The 25,595-nt window shown below is 44.3% G+C and overlaps 1 protein-coding gene and 1 long non-coding RNA gene across 5 annotated transcripts; one reads left to right on the forward strand and one right to left on the reverse strand.

Moving 5' to 3' along the window:
• Positions 1-7,565: 7,565 nt before the first annotated feature.
• Positions 7,566-12,905, reverse strand: FST (follistatin). 3 transcript variants are annotated; one of them, XM_066377793.1, is made up of 6 exons: positions 12,667-12,905; positions 10,675-10,866; positions 10,015-10,233; positions 9,509-9,733; positions 8,534-8,761; positions 7,566-7,741 (listed from the first exon to the last, which is right to left on the reverse strand). In XM_066377793.1, exons 1-6 carry the CDS (start codon positions 12,749-12,751, stop codon positions 7,659-7,661), a joined length of 1,032 nt encoding a protein of 343 aa, XP_066233890.1. In that variant the 5' UTR covers positions 12,752-12,905; the 3' UTR covers positions 7,566-7,658. The 3 variants fall into 3 exon arrangements, with proteins under 3 accessions (XP_066233890.1, XP_066233903.1, XP_066233896.1); XM_066377806.1 differs by having other exon boundaries at positions 8,534-8,764; XM_066377799.1 differs by having other exon boundaries at positions 7,566-8,036; positions 8,534-8,764.
• Positions 12,906-13,055: 150 nt separating this feature from the next.
• On the forward strand, positions 13,056-22,798 carry LOC136400700 (uncharacterized). Of its 2 annotated transcripts, none has more exons than XR_010750362.1 (4): positions 13,056-13,131; positions 17,338-17,468; positions 18,058-18,116; positions 22,673-22,798. It is a non-coding gene; the product is annotated as an uncharacterized lncRNA (long non-coding RNA). The 2 variants fall into 2 exon arrangements; XR_010750363.1 differs by lacking the exon at positions 13,056-13,131 and adding an exon at positions 16,341-16,633.
• The last annotated feature ends 2,797 nt before the right edge of the window (positions 22,799-25,595 follow it).

Here is a 25,595-nt window from a genome sequence, read left to right on the forward strand (position 1 = left end):
GTTTTTACTTGCCCGCCGGTTGCAAGCTAGGATTAAAGATGATGGCCCACCAGTTTTTGGCTCCGTTGTTTCATTACCGACTGTCCGAATCCAATGCGAACCTGCATGGGCCAGGCGGCTGTGATGGTTGCGTGGATCCTGGCCTTACAGTACTCAATACATATGGCTGAAGGAGGTGGGAGCCAGCCCAGCTTCTGTCTCTTTGGAAAGATCTCCCTGAATATAACAGAGATGAGAACATTCTTAGGAATGTGGTGCTTTGTGATGTCTATGGCCCAGTGCCTTTACTACTATGAGTCCATTCCTGCAGCAGAGGTCAGATTAAAAAATCCTGGGGCCCTGGCCAGTTGGCTCAGCGGTAGAGCGTCGGCCTAGCGTGCGGAGGACCCGGGTTCGATTCCCGGCCAGGGCACACAGGAGAAGCGCCCATTTGCTTCTCCACCCTTCCGCCGCGCTTTCCTCTCTGTCTCTCTCTTCCCCTCCCGCAGCCAAGGCTCCATTGGAGCAAAGATGGCCCGGGCGCTGGGGATGGCTCTGTGGCCTCTGCCTCAGGCGCTAGAGTGGCTCTGGTCGCAATATGGAGACGCCCAGGATGGGCAGAGCATCGCCCCCTGGTGGGCAGAGCGTCGCCCCTGGTGGGCGTGCCGGGTGGATCCCGGTTGGGCGCATGCGGGAGTCTGTCTGACTGTCTCTCCCCGTTTCCAGCTTCAGAAAAAAATGAAAAAAAAAAAAAAAATCCTGGGCAGGTCAGGCTGGGGGAACAGGGCTGAACATGACCCCATGGAGCTTGACCCAAGACTCACGCGTGGGTATTCTGGTTGCCCTTGTAACATCAGGTACAAGCCTCAGTCAGAGCTTGAGCTGATTCTAGGGCAGTAGGCCTCTAACTTTAGCATGTGTAAGAATTACCTGGAGTGCTTGTTAAAAGAAGATTTTTGGACCCTACTGTAAAGCCAGTAGCCACGGCCACCATTCACAGCCACCTGGCCCATGCAGGTTTGCATTGGATTCGGACAGACGGTAATGAAACAACAGAGCCAAGAACTGGTGGGCCATTAGCTTTAATCCTATCTCAGACCTGGCAGAGGAGAAATACACACAGTGGGAAACACTTCCCTTTCCATTCAGGGCTCCCAAAGCCACTGACTTATCCGAGTTTCCTAGAATCAAAGATTTCTACCTCACAAGCCTTATTCACTTCTGTTCCCCATCTCCTTCTCTCTGCACAAACTCTACACAAACTGGCTTCTCCCTCAACACTACGCCATCTTGGCTGCTTCTCCTCTCCTCCACGTGGCCTTTCTCTGCTCTCCTCTAGCATAGGCTCCTCTGCCCCATTTTATAGTGTAAAAAATCAAAACCTTTAATCCAATATATAAACAAAGAAGTCTCTGATACAAAGTCACTTATCTGAGGCATTATGGGATTCCTCATAAGAGTGCACCACCCCAGGGTGGGAAAGGCTTAGTCTTAAAACTAAGTCTTAGGCCAAGGGTCCCCAAACTACGGCCTGCGGGCCACATGCGGCCCCCTTAGGCCATTTATCCGGCCCCCGCCGCACTTCTGGAAGGGTACCTCTTTCATTGATGGTCAGTGAGAGGAGCATAGTTCCCATTGAAATATTGGTCAGTTTGTTGATTTAAATTTACTTGTTCTTTATTTTAAATATTGTATTTGTTCCCGTTTTGTTTTTTTACTTTAAAATAAGATATGTGCAGTGTGCATAGGAATTTGTTCATAGTTTTTTTTATAGTCCGGCTCTCCAACGGTCTGAGGGACAGTGAACTGGCCCCCTGTGTAAAAAGTTTGGGGACCCCTGCCTTAGGCTATAACGACCCTGTCTGCTTACAGCCTGTCCCCCACACTCAATGCAAACTATAAGCGAGCAAACGTATATATCATATTTACAAACTTATTTGATCAACACCTACCCTCAGTGATTTTGTTTTTTTTTTAAATTTTTTTAATTAATTAATTAATTTTTATAGGAACAGAGAGAGAGTCAGAGAGAGGGATAGATAGGGACAGACAGACAGGAACGGAGAGAGATGAGAAGCATCAATTATCAGTTTCTCGTTGCGACACCTTAGTTGTTCATTGATTGCTTTCTCATATGTGCCTTGACTGGGGGGCTTCAGCAGACCCAGTAACCTCTTGCTCGAGCCAGCGACCCTGAACACAAGCTGGCGAGCTTTTTGCTCAAGCCAGATGAGCTTGCGCTCAAGCTGGAGACCTCGAGGTCTCGAACCTGTGTCCTTCCACATCCCAGTCCGACACTCTATCCACTGCGCCACCGCCTGGTCAGGCACCCTCAGTGATTTTGGTTCAGAGGTTCTGGGGTAGTGTTTGAGAACGTATATTTCCAACAAGTTCCCAGGTAACGCAGATGCTGCTGGTCCAGGCACTACACCTTGACTGATACCATTTATACTTGGGGATTTTATTGACCAGGTCCTGGTTTCCGCATACTCAGTGAACCTATTGCCCTAAGTCTATGTTGATAACTTCTCCTGGGGCACTGATGCCACAAAAACTCTACCTTAGGAGTTCCAAGTATTGCTAGCCTTTTGAGTAATCCAATCTCTCTGGTATGCACTGTCATGGGGCCAGCCCACAGCAATCTCAAGAAACTGTAGTGACTGGCCTTCTTCTTGGTTATTCACTGACACCACTGTTTAAGGGATTCATCATGATCATAAAATCATCCTCCTTCCAATTTCTTTCTTTCTTTTTTTTTTTTTTTTTTTTTTGGTGTTGGAAAAGATAAGAGACCTATCAAGATCTCTTCTTGGAACTAGATCAGATATAGAGCCCCCTGCCTCTTTCTCACCAGGGTTGTAACTTTGTTCCTAATGTCTTGCTTGCCCCCAAATTCTTGAGAAAAAATTATGCTCACTCTTTAGCTGGTGACCTGAGTCCTTAGCAAATGGCTACAAGAGACCTTGGGTGGGAGTGTGTCCGGCTCCCAACAATGCCAGTTGGTTCCCGGGCCATATTCTTAAAATAGAAGAATGACGAATTCCATCTCTGCCAAGGCTACATTTGGTGTAATCCAGAGAATATGTTTTGAAGTGTCTGAAGGACTCGGCCACAGGAATCTTGATGGCACCAGCCAAGATATCTGAGGTCCAAGGAGGGCAAAGCCCAGGGACCGTCCAGTACTCATAGGGGGATTCCAGCTAAGCAGAAGCTGGGCTTTGGACATGTCCAGGCAGGTCTGCTGAACACACAGGGCAGGCATGCCTGGACTCTATTTACATGACAGCTTTTGGCCGCAGGATGACTGTATGCTGATCTGAATGGAAAGTGGAATGGGGAAAACAAATTAGGACCCAGGTTTTGAAAAATGCTCTTTGATAAACAAGTTTATTGATGCTATGATATATCCTTAATTTTACTTCCAGCCATTGTATAATTTACATTAGGATTTTGGGTAGTTTGGAAGTAGTTTCTTATGATCTCTAGGAGTTTGTCATCTTCATGTGGGAAAGCATGTCAACATTAAAGAAGGTTGATTTAATTTAGTTTACTACCAGAGATTGTGTTGGGTGTGTGAATAAGAGGGCAAAAGGCATCTTGTGTGACTTTGGAAGTGTTGGTGGGCGAGTGAATGTTTTTCTAAATCTCCCTGGGAAATGTGTACCGAAAGTTGTCATTTTGAGCTGTACACTCCATTAAAAAGTTCTTCATGATTCTGTTTCTGGCCATGGTTGGTGCCTTGCCTCCTTCAGTCCATTTTCAAGGTAGAGTTTGGTGGATGAGCCACAATTTCACCTATTTTTTCTTTAGTTAATAACAATTATTATAATCCTAGAAGACACTTATTTACTGACTTTTTTTATATGTGCCAGGCACTGACCTAAGCACTTCACACATCTTATTTAATTTTCACAGCATTGTTATGAGGGAGATGCTCATTATTCTGATTATATACAACAAGAAACAGGTACAGAGAGGTTAAATTACTTGTCTAAATAATATATAGCAAGCAGTGGGGAGAAGTGTGTGTGTGTGTGTGTGTGTGTGTGTGTGTGTGTTTGTGTGTTTGGAGTGCTTTAGCAAAGCTACTCACCACTCTAAATTTCAAGATGATTACAGAAAAAAAAGGCTGTTTCTCAGTTTGGGTATGGTTTAAGTGTCAGGAACTCTCATTGGCAATTTTGATTCTTTAAGTTGCCTTTGTGACGTCACTGGAATTATCTCCCAGATTCTTTTGGTCTTTCCACCTGTTTTTTAAAATGACGCTGATGTTTCACTTGCTGTCCCAGAGAATGGGCCAGTCTACCGTGCGCCTGTCCTTCGTGAGAATGACTTTTAAAAAATGTTGAACTTTTTATGTGGGTGTATTTTTAAGTTTACGAAAAAGTTGCAACAATACAGTATTAAAAAATATCCCATATACCTTTTATTCAAATTCACCTGTTACATTTCACTCTGCTTCTTTTAACATTCGGGTGCTCTCCCTCTAAATCCATGTGGGGAAAAAACTATATATATAAAGCTGTATTTTTCCTTTCTAACTTATTTCAGAGGAAGCTGTATACATTTTGGCCATCTTCCCCTAAACGCTTCAATGTGTATTTCCTACATAAAGGAATAGTCTCTGACATGACCACACTACAATAATCAATGTTAGTAAACTTGACATGGATAAATACTTTGATCTCTGAATAGTATTTCAATTTTATCACTATACAGTGTTTTCCCCATGAGGGTACAGAGCCAGTAGGGTCAGCTACTGCCTTTAGCTGTCATGGTTGAGAATAAGTCCCATTACACCAAATTTTATTTTTGCCATATTCTAGGAGCCATAAACCATGTAGCACACAAAAACCTTAAGTGGACATCTGATGAAAATTAGACTTCTGATAGTTTTCATTAGCCCTTGACATTTTGCAATTCCTAATAATTAAGATGTAGTCATTCTAATTAAAACTAGTCACTAGAATGGTTTCTATTAATTATATTATATGCCTACGTAAATGGCTTTTTTGAGTCTTAGCTGAAATTCTAACAATAGCCTAATGACATTAATGTAATTGGGATTTTAAAAGACTCTTATTTTTTAAAATATACTAATTAGCCTAATCCAGGATTACTGGAAAAGTAGGAAACGTCAAGAAGAAAAATGAGATTTTTTTTTTTTTTTTTGCTTGTGAGGCATGGTGGATGCCAACCAATACGAAATAACATTTTTAAATCATCTGAATGTTATTTTAAAGGGAAGCTGTTGATGTTATCCCCCTCTCCTGCCAAGACACACTACGGTGCCTGTTCAATCTGACGTGTTTGCTCTCATTGTCAATGGCAGCTTTTGAGTGTCTGTAGCATCCCAGGACGGAGGAAGGAATCGACTCCAGGAAGGGCTAGGAAACCGGATCTGCCAGCTGTCTTGCCTTCCCCAGGAGCCCATCCCCAGTGGCAGCCAGGAGCTCCTGGGCACCACTAAGACCCTCACTGCCATCGTCCTCTCGGTTAATGGCTGCTGGTCTGTCTTCTGTGCCTCCCCTTCTTTCCTCTGGGAACCCTAGCTGCAGGCAAACAAAACCCCACAGGCTCCTAATCATTATAGTCTCTGGCTACCCAGGAGATCCGTGTCTCCAAACTTCTCATTCGGTGACCACAGTGGAGAGCCAACCATCTTCTCCTGTCAACGTCATCATTTTTTTTTAATGAAAGAAAAAAACCCTTTTTATTCTTTTGAAATCAGACCGACAGTCATTTTTAATAGTTACTGTTTAGCAATGTGGACAATATTGACCGTTATTTGCTTTCCTTACCAGCTCCAACCCTCACTTCTCCACATCCCGTACTTCAGATGTTTTTAGTACTCTTGGTCAAAGAATCAGCAGCGCTCCAGATTTGGGAAGCTTGTGTTTAGTTGTTAGTACAGTGGATCACAGGGACCACTGATGCCCCGAAAGCCATTCTGAGGTTCTAACAGTGTGGCTCAGCTTGTCTGTTACCTGCAAAATACTGACTCCTTTTCCCCTGAGTGTCCCTCTTTATTCCCCAACACACATGGCCCCATTGTGGAAATCCGCCCCCACTGTCTGCTCACCAGTCCCTATCATTCCAACACTAGAAAACCTATCTGCAGCTGACCCTCTGATTTCTGCCAGTGCTGAGCTGATTTTCAGGCTGTATTTTAAGGATCTAAGGTCAACTTTATTTAGATAAGATAAAGGTTGCCTCTGGCTGTGATTAGCTTGCAACAAGCACCATTAAGATGGCGTTTATAAGGAGGAAACGTGAGGCTCGGCACATGGTGGGGACAAACCACATTTATTCTTACCAAGGGGTTGCTGGATCTCCTATCCCTTTTTCTTTCCAGCACCACGGAGGTGATCTGTAATTCACCTTTCTTTGGATGATCTCATCTCCTGGCCACTTAAAGTCAGAGATGTCCCTATTAGCAAATGTATCGTATACATCTTGACCCCAAAGCCCAGACAATGTCTTCGACATCATCAAACCAAAGATGGGAGACTATTGGCTTTTTAAAATTTTTTTTATTTTTTCACTCATCATTTATTTACAAATACACATTATAACTTTTATATACATTGCACATTTACATGGTAGAAAAGTACAAAACTATATATTTAAATGAATTTATATTTTTAACTTGCCATGTTTGAAAATATAAAATTGCATCAGAAAAAAGTATTATGAAAAGCAAGAAACTTGAACTGATAAAAAGCTCTGAACTTTTAGGGACACACCGGTTGGAAAGGAACTAGGTTAGAAGGTACAGCGGACCAGCTTACAGGGAACACCTAACAACAGGTGGAGCCTCCCCTTCCTTCAGTCTCCCGACACCACCACGCAATCTCTGTGCATCTGTGACATCCTAAAGGTACATTATTTGAAGCCTCACACTGCCATCGCCTCTGCCTCACACCTGTCTCCATCACCACCAGGGAACTGAAGTAGGCGTTTCCTCCAAGATGGATCCCCTGTACCTTCCACGTCAGCCAGTTACAATGCCTTTTGGTCAGTCAAGGTTCCTTGTAAACAAAACCCGAGGGATCACATACGTGACAGCAGAGACAGCAGAGAACCCAATAAATAAACATGACAATCTTGACATGCAAGTCTGTTAAAGTGGAAAAGAGTCTAACGACGGCGAAGCAAAGGGCAACGGGAGGGTGTGAATAAGGAATGGACTTACATGGTGTACAAGGGAAAAAAAGAAAAAAAAAGAAAGCTTTTACTTTACAAGCAAGAGACCTCACAATAAATAACAACTGCTCTTCCTTTCACGAATAAATTTCTTCAAAAAAAACAAAACAAAACAAAACAAGGTGTACAGTCAACCAAACATTTTTTTTATGTATAAATTATAAAACATGACACAGTATAAATAAATGTCTACAAGTCTCAATTATGGGCCTCATCCAGTGGACCTCACAATGACTGCCTCTCCGCATCCAATGAGTAACACAAGGTGGCCTGGGAGAGAGCTTCAGGACAAAGGTCCTTTATGTAGAGTTTTCCCCCCAAATAAATAAGCATACACTTATTTACAGTATGGACAATATATTTTTTCTTTTTTTCCCCCCTTTCCATTTTTTTTCTTTTTTCTTTCTTTCTTTCTTTTTTTTTTTTTTTTTTTTGTTCCAAGGCTATGTCAACACTGAACACTGGTGGAGGATTTACCACTCTAGAATAGAGGATATAGGAAAGCTGTAGTCCTGGTCTTCATCTTCCTCCTCTTCCTCGGTGTCTTCCGAAATGGCTAGATGGGGGAATACAGGGGAGCTGTTGTTTAAATACGAACAACAACAGCGCGGAAGCAGCTCAGTGTATGTTGTCAAAGCCCTCTGATACAGCCGCATTACAGCGTTGCATTTTTATGTGACTTGCAGTGAGATGCTTTTGTTTTTGGTTTTTTGGTTTTTGTTTTTGTTTTTTGGCATCTGCTGTTATGCAATAAGTTTAAAAAAAAAAACTTTAAAAAAACCATAATCTATGAAGTCAAAAACTGCAGCAAGTTCTGAAGAATCAATGGCTCAGGTTTTACGGGCAGATTCCTGAAATCAGATAAAAAGCGCTCTTGTGTTCTAGGTGTAACTGCTTTGGGTCCTTATTTTCCAGAGTTAGTAGAGGCAACTGTGAAAGCAGCCGCCCATGTGTGATAATATAAAGCTGTCTTTGAAAAAGGAAAAAAAACAAAACAAAACACAACTTTTGAAGCAGTTAGTTTAGATGTAAGTGTTAATAAAGCAAACAGCAAAACTCACTATGATGAAAGCAGAAGAATTAGGGGCAACTGGCTGCAAATAGGCAGGTGTTTAGAGGCAACCCCCATTTGCTGCTCATTGGACAAGGTTGGAAAGCCAAGGACACATTCCGGGGAACCCTTCGGCAGCTCACTGGAACGGCTGGTGAAATTTAGCAGCTACCACCTAACTTAAACAGCAACAGGCTGGTCAAGGGGAGGCTTTCGTGCGTTTTTTTCGCTGTCCCCCTTCCCAAGGGGCTGGCCCGGGAGAGTATGAATGTGTAGCAAGTTTAAAATGGCACTTACAGTTGCAAGACCCGGAGTGCTTCACTTCCAGCAGCGCCCCTGAGGAGCAGGCGGCCTCCTTCATGGCACACTCACTGGCATAGGTGGCGTTGTCACTGGCACAGACGGGCTCCTCGGACTTGCTCTCGGGGCATAGCTCATCGCACAGGGAGCACCGGCCTCGACCCGCCTTGAAGTCCCACAAACACTTTTTTCCACCAGTGCACTGGATATCTTCACAGGACTTTGCTTCTGGGATATAATAAACCTGTGATCAGTAAACTGATTCCTTCTTCCCCTGTTGCCCCCACTACTCCCCTGTCAGGAAATAGAAACGCGTAACTTCCATCTGATTATTCACTAATGGGGGCAATGGAGATACTACGCAAATCGCTTGATAATAAAATTCACACACACACACACACACACACACACACACACACCCCTCCACTGTGTCCTATATACTATATTTGTGCATGAAAATAGTAAAAATTTTTTGACCAGGATTTCACAGTATCTTTGAGTTAAAGATATATTTGATGATTTCCCATAGTGGGATCTTTGAAAAAAAAAAAAAAAAAAGGAAGGAAGGGAGGGAGGGAGGGAGGGAGGGAAAAGAAAAGAAAAAAGAAAAGAAAGAATTCCATCCATTATCAGAATCTAATGACAGATTTCAAGAACTGTTAAGTAATTATTTCTTGTTTCTAGCAAGTCTAGCACTTAAAGGAACGTGTAAAATTGAGTGAGTTTTAAGACAGTTTTAAGACAGAAAACTGTTTCCTGTTCCCTTCGGGCATCTTATCCAACACTTCAGAAGGCAGTGGCTCCCTTGAGGGATGCTCGGGTCCCTGGGGAGTGCCATTTCTCTCTTTGGGGCGGCTCTACCACCCTAGGGGAGGCTTTGGGCTTCTTTATCAGTTAGCCCCACAGTTTTAACACTGGACTAGCCTTTTTTCTCCTATTTTCTCTTTTGGTTCCTCCCTCTGGAATACCTACTGATACACTTTCCCTCGTAGGCTAATCCTATGGATCTGCCCAGTAGGCAGGTAGCCTTCCGCAGGTGACAGGCACTTGAGTAGGTCACTCCATCATTCCCACAGAGATACTGCTCCGAGGAGGTGGGTTCCGGGCAAATTCGGTTACACGTCACACAGTAGGCATTATTGGTCTGGTCCACCACACACGTGGAGCTGCCTGGACAGAATACATCCCGACAGGTCTCTGGAACAAAGAGGAAAACACACATATTACTAAGTCTCTTCTGGTCACCAGGGAGTGAGAATTTGATACTATCAGGGAAATCAGGAAATAGAAGAGTCCAGATTTCAAAAAGCAGTTGGGGAGCGTTGTGGTTTTCGAGGGAAAATCAATGACTCGGAGATTGGTTCTTAAGGAGTCTTTCGAAATTAGGAAAGGTTATTTCATTTGGTTCCATTACTATCATTATTAGGCCCTTCCTGTGGACTACCCATCCCCTGGGGCCTGCCGGTGGGTCTACCTACTTTTACATTTGCCCTGGTACTGGACTTCCAGCTCGGGCTGCTCTTTACACCTGGCCTTGAGGAGCGCACACTCGCTGCGGTAGGTTTTCCCGTCCAGTCCACAGACCGGGCCCTTCCATGTGATGTTGGAGCAGTCTGGGGCGCAGACGCAACGGGGTTTGTTTTTCTTGTTCATCCGGCATTTTTTCCCAGGTCCACAATCAACGTTCTCGCACGTTTCTACCAGTTGGAAGGAGGCAAGGATTACACCAGGGCCAGGCTGGATGCGGGTCAGCAGGACGACTGCGGGGGCGGGGGAACCGGGCGGGGGGCGCTTGAGCAATTGCGCAGTTAGCGCCTGAGCGGCCCCTTTCTGCTGGAAGTTGAGGAGGGGGTAGGGTCGGGAGGGAATGACAGTGGGCCTCTTCTCATATCCAGATCTCTCTCCAAGAGCCCGGGGTGCTGGCTTCACCGCCACTCTTGGCTAAGCACTGCGGGAACCTCTGCCGACCTTGTTTTGCGTAAAGTGTGTAATAGGCAAGACTCCACCCCAGGGCTTCCCGGGGCTCGGGGACAAGAAGGGGACCCAGGCGCCAAGCTGGGTGGCGGGGAGACCAAGGGGAAGATGCCCTCTACTGCGGGCCTGCCTGTACCTCCGACCTCCGGGAAGGGGAGGCCCACCTTTACAGGGGATGCAGTTGGGGGCGCCCCCGTTAAAAATCATCCACTTGAAGAGCGTGTTGTCATTGACGTCCTCCTCGGTCCACGAGGTGCTCAGGCGGCCGGTGCTGCAGCATTCCTCCTTGCTCAGCTCCGTCTTGTAGAGGACCTGGCAACGGCCGTTTTTGGCTTGGCGGAGCCAGCAATTCCCAGCTGCAAGGAGACGGGTGGGAGGTGGGTGAGCGCGGCGGGGCGAGGGTGGGGGCGGCGAGCAGGCCCCGGGAGGAGCCCGGAGCCGAGGGATGGCGAGGGCGCAGCGTGGAGGGGCACACGGGAGCGAGGACACCAGGATGAAACACATGAAGGCAGAGGATGGTGGTGTAGAGAGGGGAAACCCAGATTGAAGAGAGAGGTGGGCAGTGGGGGGTGGGCGAGACCCAGAGGCCAGGCGCCCCCGCCCCCGCCGTATCCATGTCAGTTACCAGTGATCCAGACACAACACGTGCAGCCTGCGCTGACTTTTTTACTAGACTGTTTGCTTTTATTTGTCCCATTTCATAACCTGCAGCGACTCGAAGAGCCCATTAAAGAACTTGACAAAAACAGGACGCGACGGATGTTGTTACATGTCGCTTTCACGTAGGCGGCGTGGATATTATTTGTGACAGGGGTTAAGAAAGGCAGAGAAAGAGCGAGGGACCGAGGACAGTCCCGGCACGCAGGAGCACACCAAGCGCAAGGCACTTGTGAAAAATGAAAGCAACAAGGCAGCCGGTTCCTGCCCGGCCTCGGGGCGCAGCCCGCCCGACGGGCCCGTTTTGCAATCCGCCAGGCCCAGGGGACGCCCGCGGCCACCGCGGTCTTTCGAAATCTGCCAGGGCTGCTCCGCGCGGCGCCCACGTTCCCGGCGCCCGGCCGCGCCGCGCCCCGATGGCGGGCGACAGTGCGGGGCAGACGGCGGGGCTTTGCAACCCACTCACAATGCGAACGCGAAAGCGAGGGCAGTCACACATCCGTCTGGAGAAAGGGGTGAGGGCAAAAGTGGAGAGGCTCCCTACCATTTTCTGGTAACACATACCTATCTCATACCTACCAAGAAATCTCTGCAAGTGACTCCCCCCCCCACCCGCCACCCCCGCCTTGAACGTTCGGATTTGAGTCGGGCAGACTTCTCATGAATCATCCATGCAACTTTAACAATAATTGGGCCATAGGCTGCTATTCTTATTTCTTTTCAAATCTGCTCAAAGACGAACCGAAATAAACAAACCTATTTGGAAAAAAAAAAAAAAAAACCTTTAGAAATTTGCTTTCAATTTATCTCAGTTTAAATCAGTTGTGGGCTCCTTACTGTTCCACAGAAAGTTAACAATCAGAGGAGGGAATCAAAAGGAAAAAATTGTAAACTACTCAAAACACTCTGGAGTAATAATTTGGACCCTCCCCCCCCCAGGATTCGGGGGAGGGGGTTGGAAGGAGCATTCACTGGGCAGAAAGCTACTTCCCTCTAAAATTTCCAGCACCCATATTTCCAAGTTTGGGCAAAGTTTCTGAAACCACGTCTCCCTGCCACAGAAGAAATTTCAGTATCTCCCGCACGCCAATTTTAGTCACTTTTCCTTTTACAAAGTACCCAAAAGGTGTGGAAGGAAAAAAGATTAAACTGCAGACGGATCGGCTGAAATCGCCTGGCTACTGATGCTTGTCCCCTTCTTCAGAACCAAGCCCACGAGATAACATCTACTCTCATTATGTCCAGAACTTGCAGCATCTAACCCTAAGTACTGAGAGGCACGCCGGCTTACTCCCTTTCCTTTTTAAGGATAACCGCGCTCCAAACTCGGCTCCCAAAGTGTCACTGCCTCCAGTCCCCCACTGCTCTGCATCCCGGAGCCGCTAAGTTGGTCCGATCATCTTCGGGGAGCCACATCGCTCTGAGCAGACCCAGTGGGGACGATGGAAAAGTACCAGCCCCCGCCCGGGCCGAGCCCCCGCGCATCCCGCGTCCCTTACCCTGGGCGCTGCGGTCCTCCATGAACTGGCAAAGCAGCAGCAGCAAGAGGCAGAGCCCGCCGGGCTGGTGCCGGGAGCGGCTCATCGTGGGGCAGGCGCGGGGCGAGGAGCGGCGGTGGCCCGGGCGGGCGCAGAGGCGGGCGGCGGAGAGCGCAGCGATCCCGGCGCAGCCCCGCGCTCGCCGCCGGCCGCCGCGCGATTCAATGGACGTCAGGAGCCGAGCGCAGCCGCGCTTTAAATCTAGACGGGGGTCTCTGCGGTGTGCGGTGGGCGGTCTCCCAGGGTGTAGGGTAGCGGGAGGGCGGCCGCTAGCGCGGGTGTGCGCCGCTCCTTGGGGGTGGGGAGCTTTTAAAAGTTCAGTGTGAATCAGGTGACATTTCCCACCTTCTGGAAACCCTTCCCAATTATCTGCTGGAGGTGCCCGAAATCAAAGCGGCAGGAGGGGAATCGCCGAGTTCTTATTGCGTAGGAGCGAGAGGGAGGGGGGAGGCGACCGGGGCGGGGGTGGGGGACGCTTTGGGGGTGGGAAGTGGGGAAGAACACCCACTTCTAGTCCTGCACGCCGCCGCTTGCATGCAGCCCCGGCGCGCGCGGGGTGGCGGGTGTGAGCGTGAGTGTGTGATTGTGTCTGCGCGCGCGTGTGTGTGTGTGTGTGTGTGCGCGCGCGCGCGCGCGAGCGGTGGGGGTACCGGGGGACCAGGAGTTTGTGTGCGCACCGCCGCTCAGCTCCAGGAAGACTTTGCAAAAGGCCAGAGCCCCGAGCCGCTGCACAACCCGCCCGCGCTCCGTTCGGGGCGCGCTGGGTCTCAGGCCCCCGCAGCCTGGGCGCGGGACAGGCGAGGTTTTGTGTCTGGGGCTGTGAGTGCCTCACTTTTCAGGCATCCCCGGCCCAGAGCCCCGGCCCCTTCTCCCGGGGTTGAGCGGGGCCCAGACGCGGCCCTGGGTCTCCGCGAGTCAGGAGCAAACAAAAATGTTTAACACCTCGGGCCCGGCCTCCCCCGTCGCAGTGTCGCCCTCTCCCTTTCTTTTTTCCTCTTTCACTTCGCTGCGTCTGGAGTCGCAGCGCGGAGCTGGGGCGCCGACGTAGGCGGTCCGCCCTTCCCCCGCTCCGACGCTCCCCAGTTTCTGTCCTGAGAGTGTCTGTCTCGGTCTCTCTTCTCTCTCTCTCTCTCCCTCCCTCCCTCCCTCCCTCCCTCCCTCTCTCTCTCTCTCTCTCCCTCCCTCCCTCCCTCCCCCTCCCTCTCTCTCTCTCTCTCTCCCTCCCTCCCTCTCTCGGCTCGCGGAATAAAAAGATTGCAACATCGATAGTGAACTTCTGTAGCCTCAGTTTATTAAGCACAGTGCCTGGCATTCTTCGCTGAAAGTTGGCGGGTCTCTCATTTATAACATTTTTTGGCACCGCTGAATGAAACTGAGGAGGCGATATTTCCTTTTATATAAAACGATTACTTCACGGAAAATGCTATTTTGTTTATTCCAAAGCTGCCTTTTAAATTTCTATTCTTTTTGCTCCTGGAGCCCCAAGGACGACAGACAGCGAAGTATGCAGACAAAATTCTTGGACATTCGCAGGTCACTGGGATTTTCTCCTACGGATTTCAAACCCGCCCCTCCCCCCTGCTTCCCTCCTCCCGCCAGACCGCGCCCCACTTCTCCTCCTGCCCTCTCACCCCCCATCTTCCACCCCCTTCCACCCCTTCCACAACTGCAAATAACTCAGTGATAACAGATTTTTTTCCACCAACTGCAGAAGATAGTGCTAATCTTTTAATAAAAGATCCCATTACAATGGGATCTGTCTGGACAGACTATAATAGATCCCGAAATACAGCCGTGCTAATATTAGAAGACAGTTGTTTGGGTGCCTCTCAGACGGGCCCAAGCCCCCCTTTGAACGTGGGTATGAATCACAAAGCCCCGCGGCCGCCGCACCTGCACCGCGCGCACTCGCTGCAGCAGGCTGGTAAAAACCGGTGACCTCGCCGCTGCTTTTCGCTTTATAATTACTGTCCTGAGGACGCGAGGGGAGGAGCCCCGGCGGCGCGGGCCCGGGGCGGGGGTGTGGGGAGGCGGCGCGGTTTGCTCACTTCAGAAGGTTCTGGGACTCCACATCCTTCTTAATCTTTCCAGATTGATTCCTCTCTTTCCCCTCTTTTCTCTTTTCCTCCTGTCCGCCCACCCCTTCTCCTCTGCTCTCTTTCCCTCCTTCTGCCCCGACTCCGCTCGAGTTCCCCCCTCCCTCCCTCTTTCTTTTCCCGTTTTCCTTTCTCTTCCCTCCAGTGCAGCATTAATGTGGAGTTGTTTAGTGCCCTCTAATGGCAGACGACATTAACAATTAATAGCAGACCGCTCCCTTTGCAGGAGCCGCCACTCCATGGCCGAGCTCCAAAGATGAATGAATGTATTTCTCCTTTATTCAGGGAGATGAATATAGTGCTTATATAGTGATATGCTGGAGGGAAAGTTTCTTTTCTCTCCTTTAAGTCTTTTTAATTTTTTTCCCTAAGGAAAACTTAGCTGAAGGAAAGGGGAAGGCGAACAATTATTGTCACTTGAGGTGTTTTTTTAAAATTATATATATATATATATATATATCTCCAAATTTATCTTTTAATAGCAGCCAGAGACGAAACTTCTGTTTTAGTGAGAGTTATCAAGCCGTGTATCTAAGGGCAGAAAATAAATGAAATATTCTGAATACGTTAAAGGTCTTAGTCAGTAGACGCGGTTGGACTTTTATGGCAGTGCTACCAATGGACATTACAAAATTTTAAGACCCAAATGTAGTTACACGATTTATGTAATATTTGCCCCTGTTCAAGTAGATTAATTGGTCCTGAAGCTGCTGTAGCCTCTGGAAGCTGGGAAAATCAAATTCTGAGATTCTTTTTGGACCTAGAACCACCCAAAACCCAAAATTTTTACTCATACTGGTTCGTATATAAAGTCATCTCATGTAAATGAATGCGGGGTCACATTTTAACGCATTATTTTCTCGATACTTTTGAGAAGATTGTATTAAAGACTAGAATTTCCTCATATTTTGCAGCCTTACAGCAATGATAACAGCGATGCAACTTTCATGTGCTTGCTAGATTTAACTCTTGTTTATTTGCATGTGCACATACAACAGGTTAATATCAGAAAACCCCACATATGTACTACATGACCTCCTTTCTGCGATGGTGTGTGTGTGTGTGTGGGGGGGGGTGTGGAGAGGCTCTATGTCACTAAATGAAACTAGAAGAGAGGCAGATTTGGGAGGTGAATAAAAAAATATTTACCTGGATGTTTGAGCAAACATATTTGGTTTATCCACATAATTATTTTAGTCTGTGTATAGAGAAACAACTGGTGTCATCAGACAATTTCTAAATTAATTTAATCCAAGGTGCATCCACCAATTCCAGTATGATGAGTGCAAAGGAAACATTCTGTTTCTATTTTATATTTTGTCTACATCATGCCAAATACTCAGACCTGCTATTTGACTAAAGCGACTGTGTTGACTACTTGCTTTGGCCTCGTGCGATTATCTAGGCCCAGCCAGTGCGGACACAGTGGCTTTCATTGTGAAAAGTGCCACCGCTCTTGGTGTGCTCCAGGGTCAGAGGCAGACCCAATGCAGGATTACTCTGGCCCTGCAGAGGGTGGCTCTGCGGGTCAGGGTTGGGGTCACTGGCAAACACACTGTGGAAAACACAGGTGCGGTGTTGCCCTAGCCCTTGTGATTAAGCAGCATGCTGTTTGCTCAATGATACGAGCTCATCCTGTTTTTCAGCTGCACCTTGGATCGTATTGATCTGTTTGGGAGAATGTCTGCTCTGAATCGGCATACATCAGTCATTAGGACTCTTGTTGGCGCCCGGGCACTTGCTGGCCAATCTGAGGAAATGACACACAGGTCAACACTGGCTCTATATGGGCCTCCTGTGGGCATCCTCAAGAGATCCGTCCCATTTCTGTGGTAGGAAGTGGCATCACACCCACTCAGTGACATCACAGAGAAACAACCACTCTTTTCTTTTACTGTTTTATCTCCTGTAAATGTTAATTTAAATATTGGGTTTGTAGATTCAATCTCAATGTCAAGGGGGTTTGTTAAAATAAAAAATGGCTTCCTTCATTTTTGTTGTGTGCCTCCAAGTTTGACTTATTTTTTTTCTTTCTGCTCTGCCAAAAAAGTAAATGTAAATTATGAGAAACACAATAGGACCACTTTGTAACTGACTTTCTGGGCAGCACACAAAAAGACTGTTGTTCTATGATTGTTTTTTTTTTTTGTCAGCTTCAAAAACTATCTTTCTTCTGAAGTTTATAAATTTAAAATATTAGAGTTTAGCAAATGATTGAATCTAGCTCTCAAGAAAGCTATTTGAAATCATATGAAATAGTTGTTTGAGACCAGGACTGACCCAGTTAAATTTCAGTCCCTTAAGAGTGAATATGAAGGGGTGGGGTGAGGTTAAACATGGAAAATTTGAAAGTCATGAACTGAGGAGCTTATATTTTTGGCTTTAAAATTGAATGGCAAACTTTTTTACAGTTAGGTGTTTTGCAAAACGAATATTAAGATTTCATATGCAAATACTCAATCTTGATTAAACAACAGAATTTAAGCACTTGAAAACTAGGCTGAAATGTTTTTAAAACCAGATTTTGTTCTTCTAGGTACAAAAACAGTTACTTAATGCGTCATGGTCATTGGAATTGGGCAACTTCACAGGCTAGTATGAGGATTTGAAGGGGGAGTTATTGGTTCTGTACTGGCTGAATCGTTGCAGAACTACAAGTTAAGAAATGTGAGTACATAAAAGCAATGTTTATCTGTGATGTCCAAACCACTGGTTTATTCAGTTTATTACATTTTTAAAAAAGCCATTAGAATATGTTTTCTGTATATAGTACTAAAAAAACGATTAATTGAGTGCTCCAACTTTTCTATTTTCAAGGTTGCCTTGATGTTAGGTAGGTCAGTCCATCCTAAACAGAACATTTTTTTTTGGATACTACTTGTTTCTGTGTAACATTTTTATTGCCTTATTTTCCCCTCTAAGTTTAGAAATATTTTGGGTTTCCAGAAGCCATCTAAGGCATGTCATATTAGCTGTATCAGCTTATTCAGGTTTAACATAATTCATGAAAATAAAAGCTTAGTAAAGAATTCAAAGTATGCTTCAGGATAGGAATGTTATAATGCATTGATAGAAACTTCTGAAGTGTTTGCTGCTGTATTTTAGGTTGCTTTGACAATATTAACAATTGGTATATTTGGTTATAACTGCAAATATCAGGGTGTGACATTTAGCGTTTTTAACCCTAATTCTAGTTACACTTTTTACTGCATTGGAAGTGTGACATAGCAAATCAGTATTTGCTGTTTTGTTCCAGCTGAAACAATGTGTCAATCACAGTCAAAGCCACCTCCCTGGATGAGTCACTGGCTGAAGGTAAGTTGGCATGCTCTAGTTACTTTTTTACATTTTGGCTTTTGTTACCTCATTTTAGCTTTGCATAAAGTAGCAATGGTTTGCACAATTAATCATTAGTTCTCTGCTTAGAGCTTGTCTGTTCTGTGTGGCAATCGGTAGCAGATACAACTGCTCCTTGATCATCCGTGTTTTCATCTGTATTTTCTTACTTGACATGAATCCTGTCTCATTCTTTGTGTGATTTTGCCTGCCCCCCCCCCCACACACACACAAAGCAGTTAGACATGACTTAAACTATCTTACTGCATCTTCCTATAGGTATTTAATTATCTTTTTTCAAAGGGGAATTCATTCCAAATCTAGTTTGCATTTTGCCTTTGCACCTGTGTTGAAAGTCAAATAGCCTCTTAAGTATGATTTCTGGGATCTCCATTCTGTTCCATTGATCTATTTGTTGATACAATTTCAGTACCACATTATCTTGAACACTGTGACTTTATAGTAAGCAATGGGTTCAAGTAAAGTAATTCTTCCAATGTGTTCTTTTCTAAGTTTGCTTTCGATATTCTGGTTGTATTTTTACCTACATTTTAAAATCCACTTGTAGAATTCTACCAAAAAAAAAAAAAAGGCTTTTTGAGATTATAGCAAGGATAGATCAATTTGGGGAGAAATAAAATTTTAACAACATTAAGTTTTCAAAACCATGAATATGGTATGTCTTTCCATTTACTTAGGTTTTCTTATATTTCTTTTACCTATCATTTGTAAATCCATTCTGTATTTCGAATGTCACTGAAAAATATGCTGATGGAGGATAGTAAACTCATATCCAGCTTTTTATATCAAAGGAGCCCAATGGATATAAAGATTTTCTGATACAGGCTTACACTTGTGCCTGTACTTTTTAAGGTTGATTGGGTCTGTGGTCTGTCAAAAAGAAGGTATTGAACACACTTTCCAGGAGTGGAGTGCTCACTCATCCAACTCTCCTGCATGCATTCTTTCAGTGCTTCTCTGAGACATAATTTCTGTCACCATTGAGATGTATGTACACTTACAGTGTGTCCGTAAAGTCATGATGCACTTTTGACTGGTCATAGGAAAGCAACACAAGACGATAGAAATGTGAATCTGCACCAAATAAAAGGAAAACTCTCCCAGTTCCATACCTATTCAGTGCAGTTCGATATGGGCTCACGCACAGATTTTTTAGGGCTCCTTAGGTAGCTATCCCGTATAGCCTCTACAGACTCGTCACTGACTGATGGCCTATCAGAACGGGGTTTCTTCACCAAACTGCCAGTTTCCTTCAACTGCTTATCCCACAGAATAATGTTATTCCTATGTGGTGGCGCTTCATTATAAATGCGCCAATATTCATGTTGCACTTGGTCATGGATTCGAATTTAGTGAGCCATAGAACACACTGAACTTTCCTCTGTACCGTCCACATCTCGACTGGCATGGCTGTGGGCTGCTCTGCTGTATACATGGTGTTACATCATCATCTGCACATGCGCACATGCTGCCATATCATCCTACAGAAACTAGGAAGGTTTTCCTTTTATTTGGTGCAGATTTCACATTTCTATCGTCTTTTGTTGCTTTCCTGTGACTGGTCAAAAATGCACCATGATTTTACGGACACACTGTAGTGCCCGCTATAAATGATCCTTTGTTGATTAGTGTTTTGTTGACTGTTATTTTATCATTTTCATGTGAATAGATTCCCACTCAAAACGATCCATCATTATGCTTACGTCTTGAGAGGTGGAAACATGGAGTGTCCATTGTGCCAACATTTGGGTGGCAGTTCCTTTCTGCCTTTGTGCCTTTGTTCTTTATTGAAGAGTCATGGCATCTTTTTATTAGTCATGGCTCTCCCTGATTTATTCATCTTCCCTGAAGTTTCCTTTCCTCTTATGTCTTTTTTTCCACCCATCAGAAGCATCAGTATTATAACCTTAAAATTGTACCTTTTACAGCATGTATTGGTTTATTTATTTTTTCATGTAAATGCTACATTCAAAAGTAAACTATACTTTGTATTGCTTATCCAACAGTGCTATTAAATATTAAACAATGGTTTGAGGTCAAATGGTGATGACACAACATGTGGAAACACAGGAGAGATGATGCATTAAGTGTTGAAATAAATTATTTCAACACGTGGCGAGCCTTGCTAATTTTTTGGATTAGGATAGGAATATATATATATATTATGAATACTAGTAATTGAATGACCTAGAGGCAGTCTTGGTCAACGTGTGTTTCATCTTTCATAAACACTCACTCTTTAGTGATATAAAATTGTTAGTCTATATAGAAGGCTTACTTATTTGGTTTTCAAATACTTCAGATAAATATTTTTTTCCCCCTGAACTTGTTTCAGTGCAATTTCCTTGCAAATAAGGACATAAAAATAATCAACAGCAACCATGTGTTAATAGCTCACATGCTGGGCAGATGGAAACATGGTGTAGAAGAACCATTGAGTTGAGATCATTTTGGCCCCAAATTTCTAATCTTTGGCTTTAGCAGAAAACATTGCTTTGGCCAGCCAGATGACACAACTATCACATTGCCAACATATTCTATTTGCCAGAGCACCAGATTTGTCAAAGCAACCTTGAGGCAGTGATTCCCAACATTTTCTTATTCACAGTCCCTCTGTGAACCATTTCTCTAGAATGGTGCACAGACACAAACACCTATATGCCCACTCAAAATTTTGCCTTGAGTTTTAAGGAAATCACACACATTTTGAAATACTATGGAGTTTCATGGACCCCATATTAAGAGCCCTGATTTTGAAATACCCAAATGCTGGATAGCTGATTATTCTGCCAGTGCACCCCAATCAGCCTGCTTGCTTTACAAGAACCTTTCGGACCTCAGCCAGAGTGTTCCTTTGGAATAACTTCATATAGTAGAGTGCCTTACAAAATTATTCAGTGTCACCATTATAGCAATTGTCTTGAAAGAATTCAAAACACCCCCTCCCCCTGATATGTGTGCATCTAGCTACTATTTTGTTCTTTAGCAATAGCTACTAGGCATTAAGTACCTATTCTATGCCAGGGATGTGAAATGTATCATCTTTGTTTTCTTAACTACCTTTCCAGACAGGTATTATTATCACTATTTTCTAGCTAACTCCACACAACTTAGGACAAAGCTGAGCCAGGATAACTTTATGGCCCAGTATTTAGAAAGGGATTGCACAGCAGTGGGCAAAAAGTAGGTCTACAATTGTGAGTATACAAAGCATAAAATTTATTCCTGTATTATTTATTATTGCATTGCATGTTGCAATACAAAGGAATAATACAATAATTATAAATAATCTGCGGCCAGGTCGGCAAGAGGGAATCACTTGAGGAGCCAAAAGAAGTTTGGTAATGACCAAAGCACCTATTGGAAGGAAGACTGGAAGTTAAGGAGATGGGAGAAACTGATGGTGCGGAATGTAGAAGCTCTAGTAAACACCTTAGGTTCATTGTTTTTCCAGAGGAAATCTACGGGACTATTCAAGTAGAGGGTGGCATGAGCCATTTTTGATGTAGAAATGTTCTCTCTGAGGCATGGAGAGAGAATTGGAAGCCATAGCACTGGTGAAAGTCTCCTTTTTGGGATGCCATTCCAGGAGCAGAATTCTGTGAAGGGTAATTCTTGGGTTAAAGAGACAGATACATTCAAGAGATTACTAAGAGGTAGAATTGACAGGTTCTGCTGATGGACTGAATGTGGGGGTTGAGGAGACAAGGATGACTCTTGGGTTTTCCGCATGAACAAGTGAGTGGGTGGTAGTATCCTTCCTGAGATAAATGATAGGGAAGATGGGCAGGTTTCTGTTTGGGACTTGTGTTTAAGGAGTCTGTGGGATGAAAGAAATTTTGAATGCCCTAAATTGACAGGGTTAACACCCTTTCTGACCCTGGAAACAGCCAGATCTACCACAATATGACCAAGTACAAGGAAGAACACAAAGCATCTTGGGGTGAACTAACCAAACAAATGAACAGGAATGGATAGTTGTTTTGTAAACCCATACCCATGAAAACACATTTCCCTTTGGACTTTCTAAGCACTAACTTTAAAGGGTAACTCATGATATAAAATTCACATTGGGCTCAAGTTCTCTCACAAGATATGAAACTGTGGGACCTCCTTTGTCCTGCGTAAATCTCCCTCAGTCTCCAGAAGGCGTTGCCCTCTGGGATCCAGAGTGGGGATGTAGAGAGTAGATGAGGAGTCCATCTCCAGCTACTGCTGACATTTCTTTATATCTCAAATAGTATTGGCAGTAACACCATTAGATAAGTGATGGATGGGAACTTGACATTTATGTGAGGCCAAAGAAACTGGATGACTTTCTTGTTTGGGTGGAAACCACCACACAATGGAGAGAGCAAGCTGTCTTCACCCAAATCCAGAGGCTAATTTTTGTATCATGCGAGGTGCAAGCTGATTTAACAGAATGCAAAGGCATAGCATCACCCATGATGAATTCTGGCTACAAGGTGTAAATTGAATCTGATCAAAATCTTAACCTACCTTCTCATTTACAGGAAATTTAGAAGTCAGAAGAAGTATACCACGGGGAACAATTAGACAAATCCAGAAGGTGGTCGTTCTTCAGGATAATGGACTTGACCTCAGCAATGATAAGAGCCTGTGGATGAATACTCCTTTTTCTTCCTCTGGATAGATGATCCTGAGAAAAATGTCAAGCTCTCCTGTGGGACTGAACAACAATCAGTCACAGTACAGGTGACCAGCTCAATAATGGATCTTCGTATTGGGTCTCCTTTTCTTCACTCCCACTGTTGAATCACACTCTCCAGTGAAGAACTTGGATGTAAGGCTTCTTTCAGGTTTTGCTTCCTGGGGGACCTACTCTAAGAAGCAGAGAAAGTTGGGTTCAAGAACCCAACAAGTCCATTAGGTTATATAGCACTTTCTATACGACAAAGGATTTCTGGCTCAGTTAGGACAAAGATTACCCATATATGCTTCCTATGATGATAGGACAGGAATAATGAATACATTTGGTTTAAGGAGAGGAGAAAAGGATTCTACAGCTGCAATTAATTAGCAATATCTGTTTTGGGCATTATCATAGGGAGCTGTGTCATCCACCCATGTCTGTCATCCTTAGATGAGAAGATAAAAGTGAGCAAGGGTAGATAGGAGCTTATTACCTACACCAAGAGAGGGGAGTAAGGCCATTGTTTTCAGGTGATTTAGACAAGCATTTTTATGAGCTCTAAGGAGTGCTCCTAGGCATTTCCTCATCTCCTCTTAATCTTATCATTTACAATTCTTGTTCATTTCTCTGCAGCCTCCCTGGTCTCTAGAGGCACTCCTGCTCACACACTGTCTTTGTTGCTCTTTCAACCTGAAAAGCTTTTACTTTCTATAACTTACAAAGTGAACACCCCGATAAATTCAACGCCCATCTGATTACAATATCATTGAATATATTCCCTATGCTGTACTTTGTAAGTCATATAAATGTCTAATCACAGAGTTGTACACCTAAAACTAGTATAATATTGTATGTCAACTGTCATTTAAAGATAAAATATATTAGAAATGGAAAAAGTAAACCACTTTTACTTTAGATATATGTGTGGTTTACTCCCTCTTCAGGTCTCTGCTCAAATATTTTATAATTAATTATACATAATTGTGATATATAACATTTATATAAAATAGATAATATATAATAAAACATTTGATAAATATATATGTATTTATAAGTGGATTTATTGATTACTTTGAAACCTTATCTTAAAAAGGCAGAATAAATGCTATTTTTCTCCCCTTTGCATTTTTTTCAAAGGAAGGTGTTGATTGAATGGCTATTTGAAATGAGGTGGACAAATAAGCTGTTTTTGCTTTGTTTTCTTTCTCAAAGACTGGTTCTCGTAGAACACCATTATGCACGCCCAGATATTTGTAGATTCAGTGATTTTTCCAATTTCATAATTTTGGCTAGTGGAGGTCCTGTCAAGGTAGCTTCTGTTCCTTTGCTGTCCGGGCACAGAATCAGTCTTTCTCTAGGAAGCTCTGTTTTGTTTTGTTTTTAAAATTTTTTTTTCTTTTTCTGTTGTTGTTTTAAATTGGGAATAGTGTTAAAAGTCAAAATCTGGATGTTAAGGGTGCTCATTGCTACAGGAGTATGACATTGGAAAATCTTTGGGAGATTTTTATAAACAGAGCTATAAAAGAATCCTTAAAAAAAGAATATTTTTGTGTGTGTGACAGAGACAGAGAGAGGGATAGATAGGGACAGACAGACAGGGAGAGAGATAAGAAGCATTCTTTCCACTGCGCCACCGCCTGGTCAATAAGAAGCATTCTTCACTGTAGCTCCTTAGTTGTTCAGTGATTGCTTTCTCATATGTGCCTTGACCGGGGGGCTACAGCAGCGTGAGTGACCCCTTGCTCAAGCCAGCAACCTTGGGATTAAGTCATGACCTTGGGCTTCAAGCCAGTGACCTTTGGGCTCAAGCCAGTGACCATGAGGTCATGTCTATGATCCCACACTCAAGCCAGCAACCCTGTACTCAGGCTGGTGAGCCCGTGCTCAAGTTGGTGACCTTGGAGTTTCGAACCTGGGTCCTCTGCGTCCCAGTCCTATGCTTTATCCACTGTGCTACCACCTGGTCAGGCAAAATTTATTCTTCTAACACAGCGGTTGGGAACCTATGGCTTGCGAGTCAGATGTGGTTCTTTTGATGGCTGCATCTGGCTCGCAGACAAATCTTTAATAAAAAAATAATAACGTTAAAAATATAAAACATTCTCATGTATTACAATCCATTTATTTCCTACCACTCATGTTCATGGTTGCGAGTGGCTGGAGCCAATCACAGCTGTCCTCTGGGACAACACCAAATTTTTATTGGATAATGCATAACGTACACGGGTCGTTGTATGGCTCTCACGGAATTACATTTTAAAATATGTGGCGTTCATGGCTCTCTCAGCCAAAAAGGTTCCCGACCCCTGTTCTAACATGTATCATACAATTCAGTGGTTTGTCATCTAGTCACAGAAGTGTGCAAACATCATCTAATTCCAGAACATGTTGATTACTGTAAAAAAGAAACCCTGTACCCACCAGAAATTATTCTCATTCCTCTTTTCTTTTGGCAACCACGAATCTACTTCCTGTCTACGGATTTGCCTGTTCTGGACATTTCACGTAAAAAGAATGATACACTAGGCAGCCTTTATATCTGTATTCTTTTACTTAGCCTAATGTTTTCAAGATTCATTGCTATTGCGGCATGCATTGGTAGCCCATTCCTTTTTCATGGCTGAATGATAGATCCTCATATGTCTATGCCATATTTCACTCATCTTTTCATCAGCTGATGGATATTTGGGTTGTTTCCACTTTTTAGCTACTGTGCATGCTACACCTTTGAACACACTCATACAGGTTTTTTGTGTGACAGATGTTTTCATTTCTCCTGAGTG

The sequence above is a fragment of the Saccopteryx leptura genome, chromosome 1, assembly GCF_036850995.1.
Source record: "Saccopteryx leptura isolate mSacLep1 chromosome 1, mSacLep1_pri_phased_curated, whole genome shotgun sequence".
NCBI classification, from domain to species: Eukaryota; Metazoa; Chordata; class Mammalia; order Chiroptera; family Emballonuridae; genus Saccopteryx; species Saccopteryx leptura.

What these genes read in the sequence shown, in the direction of transcription:
- FST (XM_066377806.1), bottom strand. Translation starts at nt 12,751, where the DNA reads ATGAGCCGCTCCCGGCACCAGCCCGGCGGGCTCTGCCTCTTGCTGCTG. An exon ending in CAACTGCATCCCCTGTAAAG is followed by an intron (nt 10,234 to 10,674) that starts GTGGGCCTCCCC and finishes TCCAACTGGTAG; the next exon opens with AAACGTGCGAGAACGTTGAT. An exon ending in GTACCAGGGCAAATGTAAAA is followed by an intron (nt 9,734 to 10,014) that starts GTAGGTAGACCC and finishes TCTTTGTTCCAG; the next exon opens with AGACCTGTCGGGATGTATTC.